General features: G+C 54.7%; 1 protein-coding gene across 2 annotated transcripts in view; it reads right to left on the reverse strand.

The window, feature by feature from the left end:
• LOC140125878 (solute carrier organic anion transporter family member 1A2-like) overlaps positions 1–13,583 on the reverse strand; it is a 95,662-nt gene that overhangs the window by 45,541 nt on the left and 36,538 nt on the right. For both annotated transcript variants that reach the window (XM_072144758.1, XM_072144759.1), the window contains exons 7-10: positions 5,422–5,520; positions 3,848–4,066; positions 3,606–3,770; positions 3,346–3,541 (exon numbers count right to left, since the gene is read on the reverse strand). In XM_072144758.1, the coding sequence (XP_072000859.1) occupies positions 3,346–3,541; positions 3,606–3,770; positions 3,848–4,066; positions 5,422–5,520 (679 nt within the window). The remainder of the gene's footprint in view (positions 1–3,345; positions 3,542–3,605; positions 3,771–3,847; positions 4,067–5,421; positions 5,521–13,583) is intronic.

The raw sequence follows: 13,583 nt of genomic DNA on the forward strand, positions 1-13,583 counted from the left end.
GGGACAGGACAGGGACACGCTGACGCTTGGGGGATAGGACAGGGACACGCTGACACTTGGGGGACAGAACAGGGACACGCTGACACTTGGGGGACAGCACGGGGACACTCTGACACTTGGGGGGCAGGACAGGGACACGCTGACACTTGGGGGACAGGACAGGGACACGCTGACACTTGGGGGACAGGACAGGGACACGCTGACACTTGGGGGGACAGGACAGGGACACGCTGACACTTGGGGGGACAGGGACACGCTGACACTTGGGGGGACAGGACAGGGACACGCTGACACTTGGGGGACAGGACAGGGACACGCTGACACTTGGGGGGACAGGACAGGGACACGCTGACACTTGGGGGACAGGACAGGGACACGCTGACACTTGGGGGGACAGGGACACGCTGACACTTGGGGGGACAGGACAGGGACACGCTGACACTTGGGGGGAGAGGACAGGGACACGCTGACACTTGGGGGGACAGGACAGGGACACGCTGACACTTGGGGGACAGGACAGGGACATGCTGACACTTGGGGGGACAGGACAGGGACACGCTGACACTTGGGGGGACAGGGACACGCTGACACTTGGGGGGACAGGACAGGGACACGCTGACACTTGGGGGACAGGACAGGGACACGCTGACACTTGGGGGGACAGGACAGGGACACGCTGACACTTGGGGGGACAGGGACACGCTGACACTTGGGGGACAGGACAGGGACACGCTGACACTTGGGGGACAGAACAGGGACACGCTGACACTTGGGGGGACAGGGACACGCTGACACTTGGGGGGAGAGGACAGGGACACGCTGACACTTGGGGGGACAGGACAGGGACACGCTGACACTTGGGGGGACAGGGACACGCTGACACTTGGGGGACAGGACAGGGACACGCTGACACTTGGGGGACAGGACAGGGACACGCTGACACTTGGGGACAGGACAGGGACACGCTGACACTTGGGGGACAGGACAGGGACATGCTGACACTTGGGGGGACAGGACAGGGACACGCTGACACTTGGGGGACAGGACAAGGACACGCTGACACTTGGGGGACAGGACAAGGACACGCTGACACTTGGGGGACAGGACAGGGACACGCTGACACTTGGGGGGACAGGACAGGGACACGCTGACACTTGGGGGACAGGACAAGGACACGCTGACACTTGGGGGAGACAGGACAGGGACACGCTGACACTTGGGGGGACAGGACAGGGACACGCTGACACTTGGGGGACAGGACAAGGACACGCTGACACTTGGGGGGACAGGACAGGGACACGCTGACACTTGGGGGACAGGACAGGGACACGCTGACACTTGGGGGACAGGACAGGGACACGCTGACACTTGGGGGACAGGACAGGGACACACTGACACTTGGGGGGACAGGACAGGGACACGCTGACACTTGGGGGACAGGACAGGGACATGCTGACACTTGGGGGGACAGGACAGGGACACGCTGACACTTGGGGGACAGGACAAGGACACGCTGACACTTGGGGGACAGGACAAGGACACGCTGACACTTGGGGGACAGGACAGGGACACACTGACACTTGGGGGGACAGGACAGGGACACGCTGACACTTGGGGACAGGACAGGGACACGCTGACACTTGGGGGACAGGACAGGGACACGCTGACACTTGGGGGACAGGACAGGGACACGCTGACACTTGGGGTACAGGACAGGGACACGCTGACACTTGGGGGGCAGGACAGGGACACGCTGACACTTGGGGGACAGGACAGGGACACGCTGACACTTGGGGGACAGGACAGGGACACGCTGACACTTGGGGGACAGGACAGGGACACACTGACACTTGGGGGGACAGGACAGGGACACGCTGACACTTGGGGGACAGGACAGGGACACGCTGACACTTGGGGGACAGGACAGGGACACGCTGACACTTGGGGGGACAGGACAGGGACACGCTGACACTTGGGGGACAGGACAGGGACACGCTGACACTTGGGGGGACAGGACAGGGACACGCTGACACTTGGGGGACAGGACAGGGACACGCTGACACTTGGGGGACAGGACAGGGACACGCTGACACTTGGGGGGGGCAGGACAGGGACACGCTGACACTTGGGGGGGGGCAGGACAGGGACACGCTGACACTTGGGGGACAGGACAGGGACACGCTGACACTTGGGGGGACAGGACAGGGACACGCTGACACTTGGGGGATAGGACAGGGACACGCTGACACTTGGGGGGACAGGACAGGGACACGCTGACACTTGGGGACAGGACAGGGACACGCTGACACTTGGGGGACAGGACAGGGACACGCTGACACTTGGGGGGACAGGACAGGGACACGCTGACACTTGGGGGACAGGACAGGGACACGCTGACACTTGGGGGACAGGACAGGGACACGCTGACACTTGGGGGGACAGGACAGGGACACGCTGACACTTGGGGGGACAGGACAGGGACACGCTGACACTTGGAGGGACAGGACAGGGACACGCTGACACTTGGGGGGACAGGACAGGGACACGCTGACACTTGGGGGACAGGACAGGGACATGCTGACACTTGGGGGACAGGACAGGGACACGCTGACACTTGGGAGACAGGACAGAGACACGCTGACACTTGGGGGACAGGACATGGACACGCTGACACTTGGGGGGACAGGACAGGGACACGCTGACACTTGGAGGGACAGGACAGGGACACGCTGACACTTGGGGGGACAGGACAGGGACACGCTGACACTTGGGGGGACAGGACAGGGACACGCTGACACTTGGGGGACAGGACAGGGACACGCTGACACTTGGGGGACAGGACAGGGACACGCTGACACTTGGGGGACAGGACAGGGACACGCTGACACTTGGGGGACAGGACAGGGACACGCTGACACTTGGGGGGGACAGGACAGGGACACGCTGACACTTGGGGGGACAGGACAGGGACACGCTGACACTTGGGGGGACAGGACAGGGACACGCTGACACTTGGGGGACAGGACAGGGACACGCTGACACTTGGGGGGACAGGACAGGGACACGCTGACACTTGGGGGACAGGACAGGGACACGCTGACACTTGGGGGACAGGACAGGGACATGCTGACACTTGGGGGACAGGACAGGGACACGCTGACACTTGGGGGACAGGACAGGGACACGCTGACACTTGGGGGACAGGACAGGGACACGCTGACACTTGGGGGGACAGGACAGGGACACGCTGACACTTGGGGGACAGGACAGGGACACGCTATCACTTGGGGGACAGGGCAATGACATTTGGAGTAGAGTCTGGTATTGGGGTGTCTGGCGGCTCACCCCTGGTAGGTCACGGTCAGTCCGGCCATCACCGCGTTCTTGCACACCAGGATGAAGGCGAGGAGGTAGAGCAGATATTCTGTGACCGACGTCCCGAGTCCCACCTTTGCAGCCATGTATGTGGTGGTCTTGAACTTCTTCATGAGGAATCCTCCCAGGAAGTAGCCGACTCCGATAACGGGGAGACTGTAGACCCCTGCAGAGAGAGGAGATGTGAGGCTGTCCAGTGTCCCCATCTTGGTGGCATTTTGGGGTCTCACCTATGAGGAGGATGGCCTCGGAGGCGGACTTCCCATATTGCTGCTCCAGATATTTGGGCATGAAGGACATGAACCCCACAAAGGCGCTAAACTGCAGCACGGTCACCAGCAGGAACAGCATGTACACCCCGTTCTTCAGGAGCTTCTTCAGGAGGACGATGAACCCTGAGATGTGAGGAGGAGATGACGTCACTGTGGATATGATTCCTTATTGGGGGGCGGTCACAGTTTGGGGTTCGCACCTGTATCTGGGAGCTCCTTCTCCTTGGCGCTCTCCAGGATTTGGGGTTGGAGCGTTTCCTGAAGCTCCTCCATCCGATGCTCCTGTCCCTCCTGTGGTAGAGATCTCGGGAGGAAGAAGAAGGGGACAGCGGCCAGAAGGTTCAGGACCCCACTGACCAGGAAGCCCACCCACCAGGCACCCACCCAGCGCGTGTCTGTGGCACTGAGGAAGACGTCACCTGTGAGACAGAGGACAACATCAGCCTGCGACACACCCCACAGAGGGAGGAGCCTACACAGAGGGAGGAGCCTACACAGAGGGAGAAGATTATTTTTAAGAGGAGCCTATACAGGGGGAGGAGCCTACACAGAGGGAGGAGCCCACACAGAGGAAGGAGCCTACACAGAGGGAGGAGATCATATAGAGGAGGAGCCTATACAGGGGAGGAGCCTACACAGAGGGAGGAGCCTACTAATGGGCAGAGATCATATAGAGGAGGAGCCTATACAAGGGGAGGAGCCTACACAGGGGAGGAGTCTACACAGATGTTCGGAGCTCAGAGGGGACATGTCTCACCCTCAGCAGCTGGAGGTAAAACTTTTTTATTTTCTGCGGTTTGTTAAGAGTTATGGTGCGTCCTGGCCGCGTATCTGGGGAGCGCGATGACCCCCACCCAGGCCTCAGTCTTAACTGGGGGGATACACGGACCTCCCAGGGGAGGTCTGGCCCTGGAGACACGTCCATGAGGTGCACATGATGTTCGAAGGCTCCAGGAACATCTGTGGCGTCACAGCTGGCGGACAATGGAGATGTGAGATTGCTGCATTGCTCGTCTGGCCGGCTTGCCATCTGGAAATTGTAACGTTTGGTGATAAATGCTGTGACCGCTTTTCCACCACCCAACATGCGCCTCGGTCGTTAATGTTATACGTGATAAAATAAGTTATTACGGGTTTCAGAGAATGCTGTCGGGAAAGTGCCGGCTCGGGCCAGATCTTTAGGTGGGTGAAGTTTATCCTCCACCGGTCCGTTCCGGCGACGAGGTCGCGCCTGTCAGGGATTTGGTAACTTGTGCTGTATACAGGGCTCTGTCCATACTGTCTGAGCCCTTCAGGGTTGTGGACGAGTGTTCTGCCTTGTGTCTCCCCTCATTTCCGCTGGAGCGAGGGTCCGAGGTTGGGGGTCTGATAAAATGGCATCAAGCTGACCTTACATACCCCCAGGGGGTGCACAATGCCCCTCCTACACAGGGGAAGGAGATTATATAAAGGGAGGAGCCTGCACAGGAAGCGGAGATGGATATAGGGAGGAGTCTACTTAGCGGGAGTGGTCTACATTGAGGGAGGAGTCTATGTAGAGGGCGGAGCCTACACCAGGGGAGAATTGTATATATATATGTGTGGAGTCTATAAAGAAGGAGGAGCCTGTATAGAGGGAGGAGTCTATAAGGAAGGAGGGGTCTTTATAGAGGGAGGAGTCTACAGAGAGAGAGAAGGGACAATTGTATATGGCTCCTCCGATAAGGAGTGAAGGGTTCCCGTCCCTTTAAGACTACACAACAGACGACACATAGAGAGTAGAGCAGTACATTACCCACATCAACGAATCCGATGTCCACGAAGATCTGAGCACAGAAGGAGGCGAGGAGCGAACCCAGGAGGGGCCCCACGATGGACAACGTCTGTATGATGCCTGCAGGGGGGACCACAAGATTATCACCTCCATCATCCTCCACATCACAATCACCTCCATCAATCTCCATATCACTATCACCTCCATCATCCTCCACATCACTATCACCTCCATCATCCTCCACATCACTATCACCTCCATCATCCTCCACATCACTATCACCTCCATCATCCTCCACATCACCATCACCTCCATCATCCTCCACATCACAATCACCTCCATCAATCTCCATATCACTATCACCTCCATCATCCTCCACATCACTATCACCTCCATCATCCTCCACATCACTATCACCTCCATCATCCTCCACATCACAATCACCTCCATCAATCTCCATATCACTATCACCTCCATCATCCTCCACATCACTATCACCTCCATCATCCTCCACATCACTATCACCTCCATCATCCTCCACATCGCTATCACCTCCATCATCCTCCACATCACAATCACCTCCATCAATCTCCATATCACTATCACCTCCATCATCCTCCACATCACTATCACCTCCATCATCCTCCACATCACTATCACCTCCATCATCCTCCATATCACAATCACCTCCATCATCCTCCACATCACTATCACCTCCATCATCCTCCACATCACTATCACCTCCATCATCCTCCACATCACTATCACCTCCATCATCCTCCACATCACTATCACCTCCATCATCCTCCACATCACTATCACCTCCATCATCCTCCACATCACTATCACCTCCATCATCCTCCATATCACAATCACCTCCATCATCCTCCATATCACTATCACCTCCATCATCCTCCATATCACTATCACCTCCATCATCCTCCACATCACTATCACCTCCATCATCCTCCACATCACCATCACCTCCATCATCCTCCACATCACAATCACCTCCATCAATCTCCATATCACTATCACCTCCATCATCCTCCACATCACTATCACCTCCATCATCCTCCACATCACAATCACCTCCATCATCCTCCACATCACTATCACCTCCATCATCCTCCACATCACTATCACCTCCATCATCCTCCATATCACAATCACCTCCATCATCCTCCACATCACAATCACCTCCATCATCCCCCACATTACTATCACCTCCATCATCCTCCATATCACTATCACCTCCATCATCCTCCACATCACTATCACCTCCATCATCCTCCACATCACAATCACCTCCATCATCCCCCACATTACTATCACCTCCATCATCCTCCATATCACAATCACCTCCATCATCCCCCACATTACTATCACCTCCATCATCCTCCATATCACAATCACCTCCATCATCCTCCACATCACCATCACCTCCATCATCCTCCACATCACAATCACCTCCATCAATCTCCATATCACTATCACCTCCATCATCCTCCACATCACTATCACCTCCATCATCCTCCACATCACAATCACCTCCATCATCCTCCACATCACTATCACCTCCATCATCCTCCACATCACTATCACCTCCATCATCCTCCATATCACAATCACCTCCATCATCCTCCACATCACAATCACCTCCATCATCCCCCACATTACTATCACCTCCATCATCCTCCATATCACTATCACCTCCATCATCCTCCACATCACTATCACCTCCATCATCCTCCACATCACAATCACCTCCATCATCCCCCACATTACTATCACCTCCATCATCCTCCATATCACAATCACCACCATCATCCTCCACATCACTATCACCTCCATCATCCTCCACATCACAATCACCTCCATCATCCTCCACATCACAATCACCTCCATCATCCTCCACATCACTATCACCTCCATCATCCTCCACATCACAATCACCTCCATCATCCTCCACATCACAATCACCTCCATCGTCCTCCACATCACAATCACCTCCATCATCCTCCACATCACTATCACCTCCATCATCCCCCACATTACTATCACCTCCATCATCCTCCACATCACTATCACCTCCATCATCCTCCATATCACAATCACCTCCATCATCCTCCACATCACTATCACCTCCATCATCCTCCACATCACAATCACCTCCATCATCCTCCACATCACTATCACCTCCATCATCCTCCACATCACTATCACCTCCATCATCCTCCACATCACTATCACCTCCATCATCCCCCACATCACTATCACCTCCATCATCCTCCACATCACTATCACCTCCATCATCCTCCACATCACTATCACCTCCCTCATCCTCCACATCACTATCACCTCCATCATCCTCCACATCACTATCACCTCCATCATCCTCCACATCACAATCACCTCCATCATCCTCCATATCACAATCACCTCCATCATCCTCCACATCACTATCACCTCCATCATCCTCCACATCACAATCACCTCCATCATCCTCCACATCACAATCACCTCCATCGTCCTCCACATCACAATCACCTCCATCATCCTCCACATCACTATCACCTCCATCATCCCCCACATTACTATCACCTCCATCATCCTCCACATCACTATCACCTCCATCATCCTCCATATCACAATCACCTCCATCATCCTCCACATCACTATCACCTCCATCATCCTCCACATCACAATCACCTCCATCATCCTCCACATCACAATCACCTCCATCGTCCTCCACATCACAATCACCTCCATCATCCTCCACATCACTATCACCTCCATCATCCCCCACATTACTATCACCTCCATCATCCTCCACATCACTATCACCTCCATCATCCTCCATATCACAATCACCTCCATCATCCTCCACATCACTATCACCTCCATCATCCTCCATATCACTATCACCTCCATCATCCTCCACATCACAATCACCACCATCATCCTCCATATCACAATCACCTCCATCATCCTCCACATCACAATCACCTCCATCATCCTCCACATCACTATCACCTCCATCATCCTCCACATCACAATCACCTCCATCATCCTCCACATCACAATCACCTCCATCATCCTCCACATCACTATCACCTCCATCATCCCCCACATCACTATCACCTCCATCATCCCCCACATCACTATCACCTCCATCATCCTCCACATCACTATCACCTCCATCATCCTCCACATCACTATCACCTCCATCATCCTCCACATCACAATCACCTCCATCATCCTCCACATCCTCCAACACGACGTACAAGAAATAGAGAACTGTGCCGAACAACTGGAAGACACAAAGTCCTCCGCACTCGGCTCTGGAGAAGCTCCTGCTCTTCACAGCCGCAGCCCTGACTCACCACGGCATCAGGGGGGTTCCTGGAAATCTCCCATGCCTCCTCCAAGTACCACAGCTTGTTATAGAGCGATGTCACCGAGCCCAAAGAGCGCGAACCCCCGAGAGACATCATCTGCAAGACCCTCAGCGCAGCTCCAAGAAGTTCTCCACCAAGCGAGAGAAGGAGCCAAACGTCTACCGGGAGAAGCTAAAATCTCCCCAATTACTGGAAAGAATGGCAGCCAATGGAGACCTGCGACAGAGGTCCCTACAGCAAATCAAACTCAGCACCGGTGGCTTCTTCCCTCTGGACGACTGGTTATGTATCGGATTGTCCAGCACTGGACGACCTCCTGGATCTGGGACCGGACCCGGAGAATTGCCGGATTGGCTTCAGATTATGGATTATTTCCTCGTTACCTCCTGTGCCGACCAGGGACACCGGGGACCCCCTCACCCTCACCCAGTATAGAACCACAAGGATCCCTCTTATCTCTTCTTCTTCTTGGGTATTTTCCTTGATGGAAGTTACTCTGATAGTTACCTCCCTGCTGGGCTCTTCCTCCATGTATATAGGGTGGTGTGACCATTGGATAATTGTAGACTCAGAGGGAATCCCCGGGGCTCCCCTGATAGAGACCTCCCGGCCTGGCAGCTCTGTCACGGTCTGTACAGTAATATTGCAGTATATGATGGGATTGATCAGACCCCCTAGGGTTTAGGTACCCCAGGGGGTCTAAAAATACAGAAAAAAAGTCTTCAACCCCCCCCCCCCTTTCCCTAGAACTGATATAAAAAGAAATACAAACATAAAGTCTAAAAACACGCCCCAAAGGTCGTGCGCCCGATGTCCACCAGGTGTCGCTTCCGCACCGCGGTCCGCGGAGTTCACCTGGTTCTACTCGGTGCATGTGAGTGCTTGATTTTGCGACACACTTAGTTTTTTAAATTCCGCGGTTTTTCCGCGGTTTCAGCCACGCCCCCCAATTTCTGTCGCATGAAAGCCGGCCGCGTGCGCCAAAATCCTGGCGGGATTCGGCGCAAAACGGAAAAAGTGGTGAAACCCGATGAAAGTGCGGCCGCAAGCCCTTAGTAAATGAGCCCCACTGTGTTTTTTTACATGGAGAAATTAAAAAGTTATGGATTTTGGAGGGTGGGGAGCAAAAGATGGAAACCGGATAACGAAAAGGGGCGGCGGAGTATCAGAAGATATTTACCATCCACATTATCCTCACAATTGGCAAAATAGCAGAGACCACCATTACCGGGTCTATAAGCCCCACATGTCGAGGAGGTAAGTGGGCCACCTCGACCTCTGTGTATAGTGGGGGGAGACCTGAGCGCAGCCATTGTAGTCCTGATTGACTCCACTTCTCCCCAACCTTCTCTTACTACGTTTATCCAGCAAGGAGTCGTCCATCAGAGAGGAGTGGAGACTCCTAAACCTTCCACCAAGGACTTTACCTTCTACTCATCCCCTCTACAATCATAGCAACACATTGACTACTTATTCATTCCCACTCCCCAGAAGATCACAGACTACCGCAGAGGACACAAGTCTCCATCTTGGATCACGCCCCGGTCTGTAGCCTTATTAGACCTGCCCCAACCGTCCTATTGGGGGCAATAGAATGAGACACTACTAAAAATGTAAAACTAAAACTCTACTGTGAAGAAATCCGGGAAGATTGACCCCTCTCCCCATTATTTGGGAAGCCCATTAGTCGGTAGTCAGAGGGGAATTCATTTCTATAAGAGAGAGGGAAATTGGGCAAATATTAGTGGAAATAGTAAACACAAGCCCCCGCAGCGTCTCCAAGCCCCCGCAGCGTCTCCAAGCTCCCGCAGCGTCTCCAAGCTCCCGCAGCGTCTCCAAGCCCCCGCAGCGTCTCCAAGCTCCCGCAGCGTCTCCAAGCCCCCGCAGCGTCTCCAAGCCCCCGCAGCGTCTCCAAGCCCCCGCAGCGTCTCCAAGCCCCCGCAGATTTCTACAGTAACCATAGAGTCTACAGGATGTAACGGAGGCTCCAAGATGACGGCCTCACCAGGACGTAGTGTAGTGTGTAGGTACTAACGTAATAGCTTCATGTTGTGGGGACCTCTACTCCTCATTATACAACTGAATGATGCACCAGATGCCCCTGAGGCAAGAAAGACCCAAACCTTCTCCTTCCTGGAGGCTCTCCATCTCCCGACTATGTTCTTCACCACGGGAATCCCCAACAACCAGTCCATTCAGCCAGAGACACCGTCAGGCAACAGCCCGGGCCCTGGTGGTCTCCCAGTCCCACCCTCTGTAGCAGCCATCGTCCGTTATCTCTACTGAATGTGGAGGGGACGATATTTACCGTACATAAAACTTTCCACCTTCTTTGATTGATGAAGAACAAGCAGGATTAGGGAAGTTACAGACACAAGCCTAAGAATTCTGCATTTGATCCAGCACAACCGATCAAGGCCCCACGATCTACCGTCCACCGGTGCAGAGGAAGCCTTTGATAGGGTAGACTATATCTATGGCTCATAAATCAAATGATGTCCCCAATGTCAGTCGGATTAATGGCAATAGGACTAATGACTAATAGGACCAGACAAGGATGTCCCCTCTCCCCTCTCCTCTATATCCTGGAGACCCTTCTACAGTCTCAGGTGTAAAGATACAGGGAACCCCTCACCGAGCTGCAGCCTAATCATCACAACCCAGAAGTCTCCTCCCGGCCCTAGAAAGGACCTTTCACATGTTCCCAAAACTCTCCCACTTCCAGTCCACTGCCCTGAACACGTCTTGTGCTGAGGACGCGGTAACGAGGGTCGACCTCACCTTCCCCCGGGCGGAGCTGCATCACAGATTTGGGAATAAAGACATGGAACCTGACCAATGCTATCAATTAAATGACCCCCTTCCCCTACAAGAAGGAATAGGATCTCCTGACCTCCTAGACTATCTGCCTCTGTAAACCCCTCACGAGAGGTCCATTCCCAACCAGCGGAGATCTGGTTACACCCATCACCACTTATTGGGTTTCTGGTCATGGTCCCCCCAGCAGAGAAGTCTGTATGAGAAGGTAATTAGTGACATCCTGACTGATGGGGCAACGGCTGAGCGACTGCTTCCCGGTGACCACCACAACCCCTCTCACACGCACAACTTTTATCCGGTTTTGGAGCTCCACCACAGAAGGACGGTCGTATGCCGGAGCTCGGCTGCTCAGAGAAGATCAATGAAATCTCCTCCTAAGAAACTAATATCTTCTCTCCACAAATGTCTCAGAAAGTGCAACGATCGTCCCGACTACATCCGGGCGCGGGAAAAGGAGCCAAACACGACCTGCAGCGACCCTGGACTCAGACTCAGGGTCATCCAAATGCCAGAAGCCTCATAGAAACCACAGAACAGTCTGGACTCTCCCCGGTGCCGGACCAACATCCCAGATCATTGCTCCGAGTATCCGGGGAGGGAACGCCAAACATATATTGGGGGAGGCGAAAAGATTCAGACGTCCCGGTCATCAGTGGAATCAGGGACGGGAAATATGGCCGGACTCCCCTGCGCTCGGTGAACATTGTCTCTTCCTGAAACTTTTGGAGCTTCAATAATTCCCCGTGGTTACGATTCATTCCTGCAGCTAAATCCATGATTCCTCCAGCCCACTGGACCAATACAGTCCAAATCCACAGAAGAGAGAAGCAAAATACCCCCTTCATCCGTCTGTCCATTCTCTCCTCCTGCCCCCTCACCCCCTCCATCCATCTATCTGTCCATTCTCTCCTCCTGCCCCCTCACCCCCCCCATCCGTCTGTCCATTCTCTCCTCCTGCACCCTCACCCCCTTCATCCATCTGTCCATTCTCTCCTCCTGCACCCTCACACCCTCTATCCGTCTGTCCATTCTCTCCTCCTGCCCCCTCACCCCCTTCATCCTCCTTCTGTCCATTCTCTCCTCCTGCACCCTCACCCCCTTTATCCATCTGTCCATTCTCTCCTCCTGCCCCCTCACCCCCTTCATCCATCTGTCCATTCTCTCCTCCTGCCCCCTCACCCCCTTCATCCATCTGTCCATTCTCTCCTCCTGCCCCCTCACCCCCTTCATCCTCCTTCTGTCCATTCTCTCCTCCTGCCCCCTCACTCCCTTCATCCATCTGTCCATTCTCTCCTCCTGCCCCCTCACCCCCTTCATCCATCTGTCCATTCTCTCCTCCTGCCCCCTCACCCCCTTCATCCATCTGTCCATTCTCTCCTCCTGCACCCTCACCCCCTCCATCCGTCTGTCCATTCTCTCCTCCTGCACCCTCACCCCCTTCATCCATCTGTCCATTCTCTCCTCCTGCCCCCTCACCCCCTTCATCCATCTGTCCATTCTCTCCTCCTGCCCCCTCACCCCCTTCATCCATCTGTCCATTCTCTCCTCCTGCCACCTCACCCCCTTCATCAATCTGTCCATTCTCTCCTCCTGCACCCTCACCCCCTCCATCCGTCTGTCCATTCTCTCCTCCTGCCCCCTCACCCCCTCCATCCGTCTGTCCATTCTCTCCTCCTGCCCCCTCACCCCCTCCATCCGTCTGTCCATTCTCTCCTCCTGCCCCCTCACCCCCTCCATCCGTCTGTCCATTCTCTCCTCCTGCACCCTCACACCCTCTATCCGTCTGTCCATTCTCTCCTCCTGCCCCCTCACCCCCTTCATCCTCCTTCTGTCCATTCTCTCCTCCTGCCCCCTCACTCCCTTCATCCTTCTGTCCATTCTCTCCTCCTGCACCCTCACCCCCTTTATCCATCTGTCCATTCTCTCCTCCTGCCCCCTCACCCCCTTCATCCATCTGTCCAT

The sequence above is a fragment of the Engystomops pustulosus genome, chromosome 4 (assembly GCF_040894005.1).
Source record: "Engystomops pustulosus chromosome 4, aEngPut4.maternal, whole genome shotgun sequence".
Classification (NCBI taxonomy): Eukaryota; Metazoa; Chordata; class Amphibia; order Anura; family Leptodactylidae; genus Engystomops; species Engystomops pustulosus.